Genomic DNA, 20234 nt, shown 5'->3' with positions numbered 1-20234 from the left:
CGCAACTGCAGTTCACCACGTCTGCCGCTGGGGGAAGCCAGGCTGCAGTTCACAACGTCTGCCGCTGAAGGGCGGCACAGTGAGTACTGCGTTCATGTTCACATTCATTTATTCATCAAAATGTTAGAAATAAAATATTTTGTTTATCTTTTTTCATAACCCCAGCACTATACAGTATTTTCTCTGCTTTTAATGTACATTTGTAGTGGGTTATATGGATATGAAACTATATAATTTATCACTATATACAGTATGTATATATATATAAACAATACAATTGTGAAAATGAGCTGTAACTCTGAAGGCGTCCGGACCGGAAGTCGTACGTGTTCGCGTCACACTTGACGCCAGGACCACGTCGCGCGCCGCCTCTTGGAGCGGAGGAATGCCGCTGCTACATCTGCCGCCTCGGGACGGAACTCTGATGACAGATGTGTCGCTGGGACCGCAGCCGCTCGTCTTTGTGAATAACCGTGAGTACGAGCCGCCGGACGCGTCGCACCGGGACCCTGGTATCATCACTCTCACTCCCGCTGCGGCGGGTGGACGTGACTGGGAAGAACCGCTAAGCTAATGACGGGCTAGCTCCAGTACAGCCAGGGGGGATAACGTTACATTTCTGCTCGGGTAACTTAGGATAACACACCGGGGGCTGACCCGCCGTCTCTCTCTGTTAACACCCACACGCCTTAAACAATCACTATCCTCTGCATTTGTTTTATTTAATTCCGCCGTGAATAAGCGTGAAATCGGAGTTAGTGAGCGGACGGTGAGCAGCTAATGCTAGCTCGGTAGAATTAAAGGGGAGAAACGAAGGTCCGTGTTGTTGATACGTGAGCTGCTCTTGGTAGACTGATAACTGAAGCTGATCCCGATGGTGAATAATGTAATGCCTGCAGAGACACGGTGACGGCTCCGGTTCGAGACGTGCTGCAGTCATGCTCGGACGCACATCTGTCCATTTACTTTTACCTCCTCCTCCTCCTACTCCTACTCCTCATCAGCTCTCACCCCTGCTTGCACCTCCTCTCATATATATATATATATATATATATATATATATGTGCTCTCATCTTCTCATGAAGTCACAACCAGTTCTCAACGTGATGCTCGGGATTCTCCACAAAGATCTGAGGAGGGTCCAAGGATTTACCTGCGGTTATCACAATCAGATTTCCACATGTCAAAGAAATTCACAATGAACTCTAGAAAATAAGCTTTTTGACTCCTTTTACACAATGTTGAAAACGGGGAGCTTTAGTTTTGAGGGTCTGTTTACATGACAACGTGCAGCTTATTCTTCTTTTGGGTTTAAAGGCAATTTGCATCCATAAAGTTGCATTACCACCATCTGCTGGTTCTATCTATCTACGTTGTTTCCCACCGCTCTCGTCGTCCCTGATGACTGTTTCCCTCTCTCTCATCAGCAGATTTTTCATCCTTGATGACTAGTTCCCTTCTTCTTTTTCTTCACTTGTGTTCAACAGCAGTTGGCATCCCTGAAGTTGCACTACAGCCATCTGCTGGTTGCAGCTAGTCCATACCATTCCCACCGCTCAAAGAAAGAAAGAAAGAAAGAAAGAAAGAAAGGAAATCCATTTCAGACTATTCTCATAGTTTGAAGACTTTTTCCTTGAGAAAATTTGGCTTTTTTTCAGGCTGAATTGGTCAAATATAATATTTTCGCTTGAGCTGCCGCGACGCCATCTTTGATTTCCCAGAAACCCTTGCGCGCGGTTTTGGGAAGACGACATCAGTTAGCGAAACAAATACAGTTTGATGGGAACAAATTCTGGTTTGTTTGTAAACACGTCGAAATTGGTGTGATCGATTTGGGCAACTGCGGGTTGGATATTTGTGGAAATGAGTGGGTGATGGTCTCGTTTTGGTTTATTCTCTATGCAGAGGAGATACCTTCTATGGGAAGTATATTTTAAAGATTTTTTTTTCTGGCAGAGTAACTTATTTAATGAATTCTGAACAATTGAGTTAAAACAAACCAGCTTTTAACCACATTTTCTTTCTGGTTTTACAGATGATTCTCCAAACAACATGGTAGGCATCCCCAACGCAGACGGCCAACGGAGAGCAACTCGTCGCGTTTAAGAGACGCTCACCCAGATTGACACTTACCTGATCGTCGGCTCGTCAGCATGGCCTTTTAACTTCCCCGCCGCCACCAGGACTCACTGTTACACTCCGAGCCACCAAACGGACTCCCGCTCCACCGTCCCGCGTCGCCGTACGAACTCGGTGAAGATCCCTCGAGATGTTTTCCGTGCTGAAGAAGCTGGTGGGCTCCGAGCCGGGCCAGCTTCGAGACAAGAACATCCCGGCTGGACTGCAGTCCATGAACCAGAGCCTGCAGCGGCGCTTCGCTAAAGGAGTCCAGTACAACAGTGAGTAACAGCTGCTTTTTAGTTTACTGTATTTTACCAGTGAATGCAGTTCATAATTGTGGAGTGACTTTTACGTACATCATCAAAAAGCACAACAATGTGATGCAGAGCCGGAAACAATTCAACCCGTATTGGGTAGAAGCTTATAGCTCGATCATAGGTTAAAGGGGAGTGTCGAATGCAAAGTCCAGCTTAAAGTGAAAACCCAACAACTTCCTCTTGACATATTGTCTTCTTACTTTCTGTTCTCAAAAATTAGTTATCGATTGCTTGTGTGAGGCCACGTTTCCTCCCACCCCCCACATATAGTAAGCGTATTTTTTTTTCAGTTTGACGCTTACACACTAGATCTCGACGCTCTAAGGCCCCGGATTACACAACAACATTTTCAAGTAAAAACTGAAAGTAAAAACTGAAAACTTTTGATTTGTTGCCGTGTAACGCAAAAATATTCTGAAAGGAAAATGATGCGTTTCCACTTGTCATGTAAACGGGGCCTTTGAAATTCGGAACCAAACATTCGACCTGAACTTGAACCCGACAAGGTGAACACAGAACTAGTTGACGACCTTGTCGTGTTCTTCCTCCGCTCAGTGAAAATCGTCATCCGGGGCGACAGGAACACTGGGAAAAGCACTTTATGGCATCGACTGCAGGGCAAGAAGTTTGTGGAGGATTACATACCCACTCAGGAGATCCAGGCCACGAGCATCCACTGGAACTACAAGAGTAAGTCGCTTCCTTTTCTTTTGCGGCATCATTTTCTTTATGTGGCGCCTCGTGTTGAAGGAGTTCAGTAATTGTCTTGAAGAAATGCGAAAAACGATTGTGTAAAAGGATAATTAATAGTGTTTTTTTAATTTGATTTCATTAGAAAATGTGCTCACAAATATGGAACGTGCACATGAAACTAGTACAACAGGTTAATTCTCGAACATCCACCCAATACACAACACTTTTTCTTTACTTTTTAAAAGAAATCCAGTGAGATATTTACAGCAGCACATTTCATTGTAGTATTTTATTTGCATTGTATGTAAATGGCAATATAATGGAATTTATATTGACTTTTCAGCCCAAAACATCATGAAATATTTTTCAACAATGCATGAAAAATGGGTTGTCAGTTTTTTTAGTAGTTCACTAAGTGTCCATTAAAGGGTTAAATAAAGAAAATAATTAAATCCCCCGAGGCCGTTAATGCTTTATTTTTTTTTTTGAGGGATTATATGAATGACATCTACTGTTTTTTTGCCCCATGATTTATTCTAGTGGCGCCATACCAAGGTAATAATAAGAAATAAAAAACCTTATAGATGTAGCTTCAGTTATGTTTTTTTAGCTTTGAATTAGCACCCTTGTACCAAGCGTAGCTCCTCCCGCCAGTGGCTCTACATGTGCGTTCTAGTTGCTCTCTGAATTTGGAATTCCTGAGTTGAAAAGATTCATTTTCTGAAACTTTCATCTCCTCGAGGGAATTTACACTGATCCTGCCCGGAATTCCCAGTTTGAACTCTGAATTCCCACATGAGCGAGTGGCGGTTCTAGAAGCCATTAAAGTTGTGTTTCTCCTTCTATTGGTCTTCCTCGGTGTCAAACTCATTTCAGTTGAGGTTCCACTTTCAGTTCAACCGGGCCGAACCGGTAAAATAGTGCCATATTCACTTTTAAATTTAAACTCTAAAGCTTTTCTTTGTTCTGGTGCAGCGTATACGTGCTGAGGCTGTCTATATTTTTACAGAAAATACCAAACAAACACTCATTACTGAAAAATACTCCAATCTCCTGTTCTTAACACGTGGAGATTTAAAATGGCAGGTTTGAACTCAGAGTTGAGGAGTTGTGAAAACTTTGACTTGTCAAGGTTGAATAAAGAGTTTGAGATTTAATTCTTAGAGTTGAGAGGTTGAAGTTGTAAAAACAGCGCTCACTGGAGGCTCCGTGTTTTTTTACCTGAACCATCCTGAAAGGTTCAGAGTGAAGGCTAAAGGGTAAAAAATTCAAAGAAGACATCGATTTCAGGGTTAAGTTATTTAGAACACCCAGAATCCAACAGCTATAGAATACTTTTTTTTTTTTTTATAACATTTCATTGTATTTTGTACGAGAAGATTCTGTTAAAAATGGCTTTTTGTTGAGATTGTTGTCTCTTCCAGTAGTAATTGTTTGGTTTCCGTGGAAAACATAGACATTTTCATCTCGTGTCCTCTGCACAACAACAAAGAAAAACTTCAAAACGTAAAGGTTATGATGGCTCTATTTTACCATGAAAGTGTTTGACACGCCAGATTTGACATTATTCCGAGTTCAAAGACGACTCCAACGCACTATTTGGTATTTTTAGTCGTTCGATCAATCGCCGGCCTGTATTAGCACGTCTTCTCCCTGCGTGAATAATGACTCCCGCCCCTTGTTTGTCTCAGCTACTGATGACGTGGTGAAGGTGGAGGTTTGGGACGTGGTAGACAAAGGTGAGTGTTGACACACACGCGCCGGTCAAAAGTCCGTGAGAAGTCCCCTCCCGTCCTCCGGCTGTCGTCACGCCGACACATCCAACCACAGACGCTCGCTCGGCGGCTCGTTCTTTCCTCTGTCCTCTTATCGGCGTTGACGTTGTCTCCTTGTCTGTGTCTGTTCTGCACCTGTCTCGCACTCATCTCAGGCCAAAAATACCCTCTTCCCGAAGGTGGAGGTGAGCGCTACTGTAGTGTGTAGAAGCGTGTGTGCCGTGGGTTTCTCCCTCCCCGAGTCGTATCTGAATGTAAACACTGTCCGCTTTGTGGCAGAGAATGGCCGGTTTCTTTTCTGCTCGAGCCTGTTCATCTGCACCGTGCCAGCCGTGACTTAAAGGGACAGTTTGGATTATTTCAAGGTGGGGTTGTTTGAGGTGAGCTGTGCAGTGGCGTGGAGTTTGGGGAAGGCTGTGTCCACACAGACGCAAAACAAACACGCGTCTGCCTCCAGTGAAGAGCAGCGTTGTTACTGTTTATCTAATCTCCAGTTTACTGCAGGAGCTCCTCATTAACGCTGAGCTAACTCGATGCTACGTCCTGCTGTGTGTAGCATTAGCATTAGCATCCCTAAAAAAATGTTTCTTTCCCTTTCTAGGAGCCGTGTACAATGTTGGTAGTTTCGCTACCTTTCGGTACCAAAAAGCTAAACTAGCTTTTTGGTACCTTTTGTTTTTATCCCACTAACCGATGTAACTTCAGCTAACATCCAGATTATAGAGCGTCTTCCTCCACTAAAACCTAGATTATAGAGTATTTTTCTCTTCTCACGTCTAGATTATAAAGCATCCTCCTCCCACCAACATCCAGATTATAGAGCATCTTCCTCCTTCCAACATCCATATTATAGAGCATCTTCCTCCTCTCACGTCCAGATTATAAAGCATCTTCCTCCCACCAACCTTCAGATTATAGAGCATCTTCCGCCACTAACATTCAGATCATAGAGCATCTTCCTCCTTCCAACATCCATATTATAGAGCATCTTCCTCCTCTCACGTCCAGATTATAAAGCATGTTCCTCCCACCAACCTCCAGATTATAGAGCATCTTCCTCCACTAACATTCAGATTATAGAGTATATTTCTCCACTAACATCCAGATTATAGACCATCTTCCTCCACTAACATTCAGATTATAGACCATCTTCCTCCACTAACATTCAGATTATAGAGTATATTTCTCCACTAACATTCAGATTATAGACCATCTTCCTCCACTAACATTCAGATTATAGACCATCTTCCTCCCACTAACTGATCTAACTTCCGATGAATTGAATCATCCTAACTCAGAACACACCTGAAAGTAACACAAAAGCTACTCCCCCAAGTAACTAATTACTTTTTTTTTTTGCAATTCCCGGTAATGTTTGGTTTTTCTCTAAAATAAGTAACTACTAACTGTAATCGATGGAGTCTGCTGGTTTCAAAGACAGTAGAAATGGAAGAAAACTGTGCACACGTTGATGTTTAAAGTTTTCATAGTTGTAATTGTTACCACAGCAATCTACAAACTAAGTACTCCCTAAATCCAGTGCACATAATACTTACTATCATTAACAATCTCACTCCAAACAAGCCAAACTGTCCCCTCAATGCAGCAGTGTGTGTTTTAACGGACAGCGTGTGTATTAAACAAAGATGCTTTTCCATGTGAAAAGCAGGTTTTTGCTGCTCTGCTTGCTTCTCTGACCGCAAACTAAAGCACCCGACTAACTGCAGATGGAGACGTTTTCTCATCCCTCCGTTTTCGGCTCTAACACTTGTGATTGGCTGTTGTTTCAGGCAAAGGGAAACGTCGCGGGGACAACCTAAAACTGGAGAATGAGCCCCAAGAGGTGATTATCACATGGCTGTCATGTGTTTCGGATCAAAGAAGCAGACTTGTAGTATGTAGGTCAGCCATGTCTGTGGTTTAACTATAGTGTGTGTGTGTGTGTGTGTGTGTGTGTGTGTGTGTGTGTGTGTGTGTGTGTGTGTGTGTGTGTGTGTGTGTGTGTGTGTGTGTGTGTGTGTGTGTGTGTGTGTGTGTGTGTGTGTGTGTGTGTGTGTGTGTGTGTGTGTGTGTGTGTGTGTGTGTGTGTGTGTGTGTGTGTGTGTGTGTGTGTGTGTGTGTGTGTGTGTGTGTGTGTGTGTGTGTGTGTGTGTGTGTGTGTGTGTGTGTGTGTGTGTGTGTGTGTGTGTGTGTGTGTGTGTGTGTGTGTGTGTGTGTGTGTGTGTGTGTGTTAGTCAGACGAGGTGGCTCTGGATGCAGAGTTCCTGGACGTGTACAAGAACTGCAATGGAGTCATCATGATGTTTGACATCACCAAGCAGTGGTAAGAGTCTGCAGTGCTCCGGTTTGGTTTGTCTGCGTGTGACGGAAACACTGAGAGCTTCAAAGTAGAAAATCCTCCAAATAAATCCCAGCGAGGCTATTTTCAGCCTCCCGAGGGAAGAGATGGAACCTTTAAAGATTATTAGCATGAAAACATGACGTAATATTATTGAAGTCGGGCCCAGACCGAACATAAAAATGTCTGTGCTGCTTTACTCAAATAGAATGAAATAGAATAGAAATACTTTTTTGATCCGAGAAGGAAATTCTTTGAAAAAACTTTCAAGTTGTTTTTTTTTTTTTTACTTCATTTTTTACCTTTGGTGTTATATGTTGTTCTACACATGTTTTCATGTTATACTTTAAAAAATAAAATTATTATTATTTTTTTTTTTAATGCTATATTTTTCTTTGTTGTATTTTAATTAATTTCATTTGTCTTTGAATCATATTTTATATATCTTTGTCCAGTCTTTCTTTATTTTTTTTCTATTTTTTCAAAAATATTTCCCCCTTTTATTCTTTTTTTAGTCCCGTTTTTTCATTCACATTTGTGTTAGCAAATTCCTTTTTTTTTTTTCCAATTTTAAACTTAACTTAAAATCTTTGCCCATGCCCTTTTTCCCCCAATTTTTTCCCTTTATTTTATTTTTTTTTTTCTTTCTTGAGGTCTTGATTCAAAAACATTTTTAGATTTTAAATATCTGTACAGCAACATTTTAAAGACATCTCTTTTACCTCCAGCAGCTCTGGGGAAACTTAAATAGAAAAATACTAAACCAGATTATTTAGTTGTATTTTCAATCCTTTGCAGTAGTAAAAATTGGCTGCGTTTGAAAAAAAATCTTCAATGAGTGAAGAGTTAAACCGCGTCAACAAACACATTTAACATGTCGTTTTCGGTCGGAATTTAATTTATTGTCACATTTTTTTTGCTTTTTATTTAACACAACTTCCTTTTGCCCTTCTGTTAGTTCTTATCGGATACCTTTAGAACTAGAAGTAAATGTACTAGTTTGTAAAGTTTCCTTTGATCTTTTGTTGTTGAACCTGCCTGCAGATTCAGAGCTGTGCTCCTGTTTGCAGGACGTTTAACTACATCCTGAGGGAGCTGCCCAAAGTGCCCACCCACGTTCCCGTGTGCGTGTTGGGGAACCACAGAGACATGGGCGAGCACCGCGTCATCCTGCCCGACGACATCCGGGACCTGATCGCCGGGCTCAACAGGTAGACGTCACGGAAACGTTTAGGTTTAGGAAACTCATTTGTCTTACTTTCTTAATTTTTTTTATTATTTCATTTATTCTTCATTAAATTCAGTTTTAGAATAATACTAGTTTTAATCCATCGATTTCTTCACAATTTATTTAAAGAAACTAACAAACCCCATTTACACTCTTTCAAGTGGAGACTTGACCAGTTTCGTCGGGTTCTGGGCTTTTATTTACACGTTTCTGTCGTTTCCGTGGAAACTGATATCGTTTTCAAAACATGACTGTAAATGCAAAACGTTTCCGAAAGAAAACAAATGATGCTTTTCCAATTCAAACGTTGGCCTGAGATTCAGATTACGTTGCTGCTCTAATAAACACGATGGAATTGAAACTATTTCTCCCTGAGGTACAAACTCCTGTCAGTAAGAATGAGTTCGGTGTGGAGAAATGAAAATAAGGAACTACTGAAAGGAGAACTGAATGAGTCACTTAAGAAACTTTAGTGACACTGAAGAAGAGAAAACTCCCTTCTTTTTTTGCTTTTCTTTTTTTTGCTTTTGCTCCAGAAAGAAAATTGTCATTACTCTCTTTTTGTTGTCTTTTTTAACTCGACAATCCAAAGTCGCAAAGCGCAATTATTAACTTTATTTTCAAAATAATGTATTGGCAAAATATTTGACTTTTAATCAGTTGTCGTTTAAAAGCTCATGGTGCTTAATTTAACAAATTCATAATCTAGTCTGGACTTTGTAATAGTTTGTATGATTTGATGGTACCAAAAAAAACCACAATTATCATATAAATCAGATTTATTTTGAAAGAATCTTTTTTTCTGTAAAAACAAGAAAGTCAATTATGCTGTCAGAGTAACGTATTAAAATGATAGAAAAATTGTTATAATGCCATTGTAAACAATTGTTTCATTTACCTGCTAATTTTTAGTTGTCAGATAAATTTATTTTCTAAGCATAAAATCTAAAATGCTAAACTTCTCCACTTGTCCGGAGTCTGAAACGTCTGATCCAAAGAACTGGAACGTCTCAATCCAGACTCTGGCCGTCATTTGTTCGTTTTTGTTGGTTTTGTGCAATAACAAATACATTTAAACCCCCAAAAAATTGCATTTTTACAATTGCAAGCTTTCCTGAAACGACGGATTTATGATTACGATAAATGCATTAAAACATTTTAAAGCATCTTTTTAAACGATGTGGGTCTGCTGCTAATCCCTGAATGTTTTTAAGCTTTTACTGTTGTTTGATCGTAACTTAACATGCCCTGAAAGGCTCTCATAAATAAAATATATTATTATTATTATCATTACTCTGAGAAATATTGTGCTTTTATTTGACTTGAGTTTGATATCTTGAACGAGCTGCTATTTTTCTGTGTCTCCCTTCACAGGCCGATGGGCTCGTCTTACATCCACTATGCCGAGTCCTCCATGAAGAACGGCTTCGGCTTGAAGTACCTGCACAGGTTTTTCAACATCCCCTTCCTCCAGCTGCAGGTTAATATTTACTGCCGTCCTTTGGTGTGAAATGTCCTGAAGACGTCTCCTGTCGCTGTTGCATTATGCATGTTTTATTTTACAAACTCCCCCTGACAGCATGACTTTGAGGCCAGTTTGACAGCAATACGGTAGCTGTCTTTTATGGCGCCCCTGTGTTCATAATCTCTGCACGTGTAAGTGGGTGTGTCATCGCAGCTCGTGTCCCGCTGTCTGTGCAGAGGGAGACGCTCCTGAGGCAACTGGAGACCAACCAGCTGGACATGGACGCCACGCTGGAGGAGCTGTGTGTGCAGCAGGAGACGGAGGATCAGAACTACGAGATGTAACGTCTGCTTTCATTTCCTCTCAGTCTGCAGCCGTACGGAGCCGCCGGAGAGACGCCAGCACAGCGAGTTACCACGGGATTAACTCCTGTCCACTCCCGGCTCCGTACTGCAGAGGCTGTGAACACACTGTGGCTCTGCCTCCATCAACCACATGAGACATTTTACACAGATTTATCAGATTTCCCTCAACAAAGGTTTCCTTTACCAGCAGAATTTTACAGCACAAATGCTACCCGAGTTATTTTTGGCTTCTATTCAAAGATGAAGAGAAGCGTGCACCTTTATTCCAACACAGTTATTTATTTTTCAGTGATTTAGGTTTTCGTTTACATTCAAGTCGTTGGAATGGAGGATTAGATTCTGCTTCAGTTAGGTGGCTTCTTGTCCTCGATCCAGTTTCAGAGACGACACATTTCAACAACTTAACATTATGTGATAGTGGATGAAGTGGTAACTTAAAGATTTGGAGTTTTAAAGTTAATATTCTAAAAATCCCCACAAAATGTTGCCAAACTGTTTAAAAGAAAAAAGAAAACACCCATAATGTTCGGGTTTGAACATGTAGACCTTGGGAATAATCATAAAAATGCTACAGAATTCTAACAAGAATACAAAACTAAAGCAGTGCGACTCACAGAATGTTCCAGATTGATTTGAGCCAGCTCGAACTCTGACCTTTATTAAACGGTTTCAGCTTCTCTAATTTTTGCACGGTGTTGCTGACCTTAGATATTAGCGCGGTTCTTTCACACCCGCTGTTGTGACACTTCCACAGTTTCCTGGAGAACCTGGAGACGCGCAGTAAAGGCTTCGGCTCTCCCGGACCAGCCAACGGTCAGAGCCCCTCATCGGGCTCTCAGTCCCCCATCGTCCCCCCCAGCGGAGCCTCCACTGGAAGCTCCAGCCCCAGCACCCCGCAGCCCCCCGTCCTCTCCCAGGCGCTCCCTCAGTCGCCGTCGGTGTCGGTGGCCTCTCCCGCACCTCAGCTGGTGACGGCAGTGGCGGCGGCGGTCGGCAGTGCTCCGCCGCCCACGACTGAAATTAAACCGGCAGCGGTTCAGTCACCAGAACACCTCCAGTCGTCCGGAGTGGCTTCGCAGAAACGCGGCTTCATATCTCGCTGGTTCGGCTCATCTCCTGCTGCTGAGGCTGCGGCTGCTGGACCAGGTGAGGCCTTCAGTACCTCCCACAGACAGCAGGGGGCTCCACATCCTCTGCATAATAAAGACTGCATACAAAAGATAAGATAAACCTTTATTATTCCCACAAATGGGAAAATGTGGGCCTCCATACATCTAATTTGACACATATTCAATTTAGAGGAACAATCTTTCTACTAGTGTTAATAGATCACCATCAAAACCCCATTCTGAGCCCGTGATAGACTCATCTAATTCACTGACACGCTTAGTGGAACTCTTTTAGTCTCATAGGTCATAGGAAGAAACTTATTTTCTAAACTTGACAGTGAAGAAAAAAATATTTTTTTTCCCACAGATTGAAATGTGAATCCAGTTTATATGACACACAGTGAAGGAATCTGAAAAAATTAAAGAGCCTGAGATACAAAAAGTTGCATGTTTGTATGTGTGGAAGCAGCAAATAGTGTTTTCCAGATCAGCCTCTAAATGGATTATATAAGCAGGTCTGTAGTAAGCAGTCACAAGATTGCGGACTGAGCGGCTGAGATATGCAGCCCCTCTCGGGGGATCAAAGAGGGCTGGTGTGAGGACGTCATGTGATTTCTCTCCTTCCACTGCAGGATTCGGTGCGTCTCGGCCGGGCAGACGCCGTTTGATTCGTTTTGTCTCCCATGTTTTCCTCAGAGGAGCCTCCCGCCCCGGCGTGTCCCGCCAAGGTGCAGAGCGTGGACGACTTCGTGCCGGACGAGAGACTGGACAGAAGTTTCCTGGAGGACAGCCTCCCCTCCAAGAACAAGGTGCCCCAGCCGGCCCGGGCTCAGGCTGTGGACAGCGACAGGTGAACTCCGCTACCTTAGATTTACATTCATTATCCTTAATGTGTTTTCACTATACACACACTCATTTGCTTAGCACCACTGAGGCTGCACAATATTGTGAAGTTATTGTTATTACCATATAGGTATGCAACGATATACGTATCACACAAGACTGAACTGATGCAAGAAATTGTCTTACCATACTTTCATGCTCTGTAAAGTGACGGAATTTTCCAAATGGAAAAAGAAAAAAGTCATGAGATTAACAAATGACAACATTTTGATTGTTTGACAAATGTAAGTCTTAATTTCTGTACTTCTACCCTGTGACTTAATAAAGGGGGAAATCACCAAACATCTGAAACTAAAACCACAATTGTGGGAACTGCAGATGCACCTGCAAAAAAAATGTTTGTAAATTATGAACAGGAACAAAAGAGCACGGTTATTTAGAAGACAGATAAACACATTAACACCAATTTTTGTTTGTATTTACTCTCGCAGCACTAAACATGGTCATATATCACTTGTTTACCTGATATCATGCAAGCTACCACTTAGCATTGCGTTAGGAATAAAACAATAGTTTGTCCCATTAACCTTCAAAAACCCAAAGTTTTGGGGGTTTAATCTCTGAGTGGGGGGGGTCCATCCTGCAACGCTTTGACATCAGTTATTTTGATCACGTGATGCCGCTGCTCCTCCGACGTCACTGAGCTTCGGGTTTCCTTCCCTCCGTTCCTGTCACAGCGATGGAGAAGGCAGAGGAAACCCCATGGTGTCCGGTTTCCAGGACGAGCTCGATCTCGACGACACCGAGCCCAGTCTTCCTCAGCCCAAGACCCTGCCCCCCAGTAAAGACATCACCCTGACCAGTGACGAGGAGGAGTTGGTGACAGCGCCTCCTGTGGTCACGCTGGACCAGGACCTGGACAGTGAACCCGACCTGAAAGCGTACGTCTGTGCTTCCGGGGTGTAAAGTGTCATGAAGGGAGTCCACACTTTGTTTGTTTGTTTATTTATTTAATCTATTTTTTGTTACTTCTCCTTTTAAGACTTCTTTTTAACTCAACTTATTTTATACTGTAGCTTTATTAATTAGATATACATATTTAAAAATGCTATGTACAATTCATTACATCATACAGCCGTATATACAAATATACACACAGGTATCATATACCCACTTCCAACTTCTCTCTGTGCGTGTGAGCGAGATGGTGTGAGTGAGAGTAATCTCATTTGGGTGTTCTTACATTTGTGCGTATGTGTGTATCATATAGTCTATGCTTACAGGCACAGTTTTGTATTTGCGTAGCAGAATTTGTACGGATGTGTTTACATTGGTGTTTGTGTGTAATGTAATAGCGTTAGTGTGTGTGTGTGTGATATATTTGTTGTGTGTTCACCGATATCTGTGTGCCTGCAGGGACCTCAGGCCATGAGAGACTTATTGTGAAGCCTTAGGTTTCATTGTGAAGTCTGAAGTTTCATTGTGAAGTCTGAAGTTTCATTGTGATGCCTGAAGTTTCTATTCAGCCTGACAGGCTGGATAGAAACTGGTTCAACAGAAGTGAACCTGCAAGATTAGACTGAGGGCAAAGAAAACATGGCGGTACACACAAAGTCTCTGTTCTGCGATGAGAGCAGCATTCGCCAGTAAAAACAGCTGACTGACGTAGAGGTGCAAACTGAGACATTTACAAATCCTTGTATACACACACACACGCATTTTTTGTGAACAAGCAAATCTGTGTGTACACACGGCTGCAGAGGTGTATATCAGTTTCTCTTATAGATTAGCCCCAGAAATTGGATGATAAAATATTCTTCACAGGGTAAATACTATTTTCATCAAAGGATAGTTGCAGAACATCATTATAGTCTCAGTTGACATGTGACTCGTTAAAATAAATGACCTCAGCTGACACACAAAACGTCTGCTTGTCACCATGACAGTGTGACTTCCTCTGCTTCCTCACATTTTCAGATAACAAATGCGAATCTTCGCTTCAGCTAGACAAGCAATGTGCAGATAAGAGATATGAAGTCGATAAGCTTTCATTTTATAGCTTTTTCAGCCGATGGCAGAATACCAACCCAAAGTTAAAATAAAGAAAATACGCATCATCTGGTAATAATTGTTTCCTTGTCACCATGTTTCAGGCCTGTGATCCACATCACCAAACCAAAAGGTCCGTCTAAACCCGCGGAGCCCCGGGGTCCGAGCGCTGCCCCCATCTCCCTGACTTTAACCCCGACCACCGAGCAGCCGGCCCGCCTCCAGGGCAAGAAGAAGGGAGGCACGCCCAAAGCCGAGGACTCGGACACGGACCCCGAGGCGCCCGTGGCTCAGCAGATGCTCTCCTTCATCATGGACGACCCGGACTTCGAGTCTGAGGCTTCAGACACTCCAAAAATAGTAAAGGTGAAGCAGAAGAGATTGACCACGGGCCACTGACATCTCTTTTTATTCATTTCACCCTCTAAAGTCAGTTTTCAAGGGGCATCCGGTTTAGGCAAAGGCCAACAGTAGTTAAGGATGCTATCTTCAGGTGAAAGCAGTGGCCAACCAAAGACAAAATAGTGATCTGCAAGTTTGGATTAGGAACCGGTAAAGATCAACAGAAGTTACGAAATGAACCATTTTTTTAATAAAAAATCAAGAGTAGGAGGCCAATGAATATACCTTTTCTTTAAATCAAGGTCAAGTCAAGCACAACTAAAGCCAAAAATGTACTTTTTTAAAAAGAATCAGGTGCAGGCCAAAAAAAAGCCAATAAATGTACCTTCTTTTTCTTTTATTGGGAAATCGTGCAAGTCAAGGCCAACAAAAGCCAAGAACCTTTTTTAAAAAAAAAGTTCTGACACTTCGGAGCAGGTGAGGGCGCAGTCTTTAAGTGGAGAAAATAGTTCAAATGATGTGTAGTCATTAATATTTGTCATTGTGTGTTTGTATTTTTCTGCTTGTATGAAGTGTTATTAAGTTTTAAAAAAAAAAAAAAAGATTTTCTTCCTGTGTAGTTGTATCGCTTTGTGTTTTTGTGACTATATCTTTGCTCATGTAAGTGCTCTATTAGTATTTGAAGACACTTTGACTGGAGTGCTGAATCTGCTGGTTTCCAGGATGCGTTCCCACTCAGAGACGAGCTTCTGTCCGACCTCTCCGACGACGACTTGCAGCTCGCCAAGGTGCCCGAACCCCTGAAGCCCACCGTCATCTCCTTCAAGCCCAAGGACGACGCAGACCTGTTCGGCCTGGGATTCCAGGAAGAGGCTCCAGCCACCAAGGACAGCAGCGAGGATCAGGAAGGCAAGTCCCTGGATGCACTCACATGTGATGCAATTACTTCAGATTTTACATTTGAGCCTTTAAATCACACACGGGTCTCCCTGCACTGGTGAAGTTTGAACCACATTATCTCACATTATCCAAACTCTCTTCAGTAGTAATATTTTTGTTTAACATCAGACTTCCTGATCATGTTTCTTAAGATTTAGGCTGCGCTTACGCAAAGTTTCAAGAGAAAATGCTTCGTCCTTGCATTTTTCTTTGAGAAAAGTTTTGCGTTTACAAGGCAACGATGTCTGTTTTAGTAGAACTGCTGGAAATTATGTAGTTAGCATGCCAGGCCACTAGTTGGCACTGTTGGGTTTTTTTTAATAATGAAAGCACACACACATGGGTACACAGACATGGACGGGTTGGATTGTTATTCCAGGTGACTGTCAAAATAAAACTACCAAGCCCCAGGACTGAGAGTCATGACAATCTGGAGGAAAATATTGTTCTTATTGTCCGTCTACTGAGCGTGTGCAGAAGAGCTATTTTGAATATTTAAAAGAAATATCGTAGGAGTAGTGGACACAACGCAACGCTGAGACTCGAGCTGAGATATCAGGGATGCTGCCATGAAAGATGCTGTCAAACTAGCCTCAAAGTCACGCTGTATGGGGGAGTTTGTAAAAACACCCATAATGCAACAGCAACAGGATAGTTCACTGTATTTTGCACCAGGAGGTTTAATTAGAATTGATTTCATGTTGAGTTTGTACTCATTTTCAGTGCTAATTGTTTGGTTTTGTGAAAATATAGACATTTTCATCACTTCTCCTCGGCACCACAAAGAAAAACTTTTAAACTTTAAATCTAAGGATTATTATGGCACAACTGTCCACTTAAGATACAATCGCTCTGTTTGTGGCTTCTGAATTAAAATGTATTTAACACTTGTGATTAAACCTTTTACCACTTTTGAGGCTTGAATCGACATCTGTTTATTCCATTAATGTTTCCAGAAATCTGTTAAAATGCACAAAACTGGGGGGGGAAACCCTCAGATCTCACCGGATATTTGTGAAATATCTCACACGTAAGCTTCTTCCTGCATATGGTCACTTTCCTTATGAAGGTTTAGGATCATTTTAGAGCCGAACCGTTTTCAGAAATGTGTTTCTAGGGTCCAATTTCTTCCTGTTGTTGAGACTTAAAATCAAACTTGAAGGAAATGAGACTGTGAAACATAAAAACACACAAAAAAGCACTTTATGGAGAGAAAAACTAATGAAATTCATTCACATTTTAACAAATTGTACATCTCCCAGTGAGTTTTTTTTTTACAATGTTGAAGTCACTGAAAGTTACTGACTCTTAAAATGCTGCATGAATCTACTTTTTCTTTCCTCAGAGAAAGAAGGCAAGCACTCCTCCAAGGACAAGAAGAAAAAGAAGAAGAAGAGCAAAGAGGTAAACGTGTTGTTTGTGCTGCTGTTCCGGTGACGGTGAGCCGCGTCTTTAACCGGTGTCGCCCGCAGGAGGACGAGAAGAACAAGAAGAAACACAAACACAAGAAGAAGGAGAAGGACGAGGCGGCGCCTGCAGACGACAAGAAGAAGAAGAAGTCGTCCCGGAGCAAGAAGACGGACGTGGACGAGCTGGAGGACTTTCTGGGCGGCGGCGGAGCGGCAGCGGTCAAACGAGACGACGGCGACTACGAGGAGCTCTAAGAGCTCAAACCTTCCCGATTCCTTGACTGTGTTCGTGCATAAAGCAGCATCTCCAAGCCATACGCCCCGGTGACTCCCCTCCCCCCCCCCCCCCCCCCGCCCTCCAGGACCCCGGTACGTCACCCACTCATCTGCACTGCTGCTGTCACTTCCATTCCAACCTGGCGGGGAGCGCACGACGAGTTTCGTCCCCGCCCGCTTCGTACTGTACCGAGCCGCAACTCCCGATTTAACGGTTGGCGCCGCGGCGGCTCCATCTGAAAGTGTAAATACGGTTCCCCTGTAGTGCGTCTGTGTGGTCGGTGTAATAATGCAGAGCATGCGCACAGTGATGACCCGCTCCTTCTTTACTTCTTTCTTTTCTACTCGTTGATGGCAGATTTTTGTCTCGTGACTCATGACCAACACCGAAAAGTCTTTTGTAGACGGAGCTGATTTAGAGGAACGACTCCGGAGGTTTCCGTCCACGCTAAGTCGGCTAGATCTCAATATTCATGCGTCATTCTTTACAGTAACTCTACCGCTTTGGGCAATAACCCAGGAATAACTCATTATGGTGAAATTATTGACATTAATTGTTCAAATTGTTTACATTTTCTTGACTTTGTTCACCAGTGTTGTTGATAAAAACCCTGTGCTGGTGACTACTTCACTACACTCCTCTTTACCATTGTTAGTAACACTAGCATTCGCTATCATTAGCATTAAAAAATGTGAGCTTCCGTTTTTTAAGCTTCCTTCTCCCAAAGTTCGTCTATTTTTTTAATTATTTCACTGAACTGCTGCTTACTTTTTTAATCATGAATTAATCATCCTCACAAGAACATGAAAGTTGTCCTACTAAAACATTAGCAATAGCGTGTAGCCGCAATTAGCATTAGCATGTTGAAAAGGAGGTTTGCTCTTTTAAAATCTGCTTTTGTGACTACACCATCTGATTGAAGTACTTTCAAGATATTAAAAAAAATCTGATGGAAGACATTTGTTTTTAATCTCAAGAGCAAAATTGTCACTCCAAAATGAAGATTAAATTAAATGAATAAATTTGAAAATGATTAGAAATGTAAAAACAATTGTAGAAATCGTGACGAAACTGAACATTCAACACTTCGATATTTGCCTTTTATGGAATATGTCTACAAATAATCATGATTGCTTGCTTAGCGTGGACGCCCCCTCGTCAGTGAAACGCGGCGGCGGCCATGATTCATGTAGTTGCTTTGAACACCGAATTGACGCTGGCTTCCGACCGCGCACCGTTAGCCCCCCCCCCCCCCGCCAGCCTGCGTTCACACTCCTCCACGTGTTTCCTGCTGTTTCGCCTTAACGAACGTCAAAGGTCAAAGCGTGGGAAAGAACCACGTGAAGTGTTCTTACTGGGAACTCTCAGGCAGCTCGATGGGTTCTCACTGTGGTCTCGGCCCTCTGTCAAGGTGTGTGTGGAGGGGGGGGGGGGCGTTCCGTGTCGCTCTTTAAACCTGATGTAAGATTGCAGTGAATCGGCGCGTTTGTTTGTCTAATATAATTTGTTTGATTCTCGCGGGGGGGGGTGATGATGAGTTTTATGTTAATATTTCTCTGTAAAGTTTCCTCATTGACTTATTTATTGCTTCCTTTGTTGCACAGTGTCTGCGTTGTGTCTTTGTGTGTTTCGTTTTGATTTTGTTTTTCCATCCAAATAGGTCATCTCATTTCTCTCAACATTTCTCCTGCAGCCCAGTGGTTTTTCTCTTCCAAAAGCTATTGTCAGTGTTTGACTGTGCGAATACTATCAGGACGTTAGCTCAAGAACTTCTACGCATTTCTTTTTGTGATCGCACCAAGTATTTGGGCTTGTAATACCACTTTGTGCCACAGGATGGTGCAGTGAGTCACTCACTTCTACATTAGCCTGAGGCGGATGAAAAACGCTATGTTTAAAAGTCAAATATCTTCTGACAGAAGTATACCCAAGTGATAAAGCTAGCCAGCTAACGTGATCTGTCTTTTAATACCATTTCTTGCCACAAGATGGCGATGTGAGTAAAACACATAAACTCACTAACACCACCGAAGACGGGCAAGTGGCTCCACAAAAACCTTAAACATTATAACTTTAAGGTTAACTGTCTAGCAAAGCCCAGAAGTCTTGTAATACCATTTTGTACCACAAGAGGGTGCAGTGAGTCAGGTCAGCGTGAATTAGCAGGGAGTTTCTGTGTCGTTCAATGGTCAAAGCTAACCAGCAGTCGGATTGTGAACAGGCTAAATACTGCAGCCAACTGAAGGCGGTAATGTTACACTTTTTAATGTGGAGTTTGTCCCTGGTCGATTTAGTGATTAATGCTAAAAAAAGACTGCACATCCCTGGAAGACCCCAAGCAGTCTAAATCATTCATATCAGACTTTTGAAATAATCACCGGACTGTTAACTGTCCGAAATTTACCGATATAAGCTCGTTAAAGACTGAGCAGTCTTGCAATACCGTGTTGGAACACAAGATGGTCCAGTGAGTCAGTTTGACGCTTCCGGGAAAGGAGAAGCAGCAGATTTTAGCGCCTGCAAATAACCAACTACAAAAAAAGAGACTGAGAAAAAAGTGACTCATTGCTGCCACCCGGTGCACAAAAGTGGTATTGCTGAAATCTTATGTACTGTACCTTTAAAAACATGAAAAATCTTCACAGCTTCGGTTTTTAACAATGTTTGGTTTTCATAAATCTCAGAGACGCACACACACACACACACACACACACACACACACACACACACACACGGTTTACAAAGAAAACACTGTTTGATATTCCAAAGTTGAAACTATGCAGCATTGATCCTGAATACTGTTTCCTGTTTACGGTTTGTTTCTTTTTTCGGTCTCGCGGCGACGTGTCAGAGCCACGTTAGGAAAAATTTTATTTTTCCATTCTGAGTTTAAAGTTGACGTGACGCAATAATGACAAATATTTCTTGAATCTTGTTTTTGTATTCCAGCGTCAATAACAAAAA

At 42.3% G+C, this 20234-nt stretch overlaps 1 protein-coding gene across 2 annotated transcripts; it reads left to right on the top strand.

Annotated features, from left to right (window-relative positions):
• The first annotated feature begins 337 nt into the window (after positions 1-337).
• Positions 338-19805, top strand: rabl6b (RAB, member RAS oncogene family-like 6b). 2 transcript variants are annotated; one of them, XM_080467740.1, is made up of 17 exons: positions 356-473; positions 2036-2399; positions 2994-3128; positions 4823-4870; positions 5062-5091; positions 6697-6749; positions 7141-7229; positions 8315-8455; positions 9847-9952; positions 10174-10277; positions 11057-11448; positions 12108-12261; positions 12992-13195; positions 14408-14669; positions 15368-15554; positions 16930-16988; positions 17057-19805. In XM_080467740.1, exons 2-17 carry the CDS (start codon positions 2270-2272, stop codon positions 17246-17248), a joined length of 2286 nt encoding a protein of 761 aa, XP_080323866.1. In that variant the 5' UTR covers positions 356-473; positions 2036-2269; the 3' UTR covers positions 17249-19805. The 2 variants fall into 2 exon arrangements, with proteins under 2 accessions (XP_080323867.1, XP_080323866.1); XM_080467741.1 differs by lacking the exon at positions 5062-5091 and having other exon boundaries at positions 338-473.
• Positions 19806-20234: the final 429 nt, after the last annotated feature.

Source organism: Lipophrys pholis (assembly GCF_963383615.2).
Source record: "Lipophrys pholis genome assembly, chromosome: 7".
Taxonomy (NCBI): Eukaryota; Metazoa; Chordata; class Actinopteri; order Blenniiformes; family Blenniidae; genus Lipophrys; species Lipophrys pholis.
This window is presented reverse-complemented; position numbering and strand designations above follow the sequence as displayed.

Excerpts from the sequence above, each read along its gene's own strand:
- rabl6b (XM_080467740.1), top strand. The coding sequence starts at position 2,270 with ATGTTTTCCGTGCTGAAGAAGCTGGTGGGCTCCGAGCCGGGCCAGCTT. Across the intron at positions 5,092-6,696 it reads CCCTCTTCCCGAAGGTGGAG|GCAAAGGGAAACGTCGCGGG; the intron begins GTGAGCGCTACT and ends CTGTTGTTTCAG. Across the intron at positions 7,230-8,314 it reads TTTGACATCACCAAGCAGTG|GACGTTTAACTACATCCTGA; the intron begins GTAAGAGTCTGC and ends TCCTGTTTGCAG.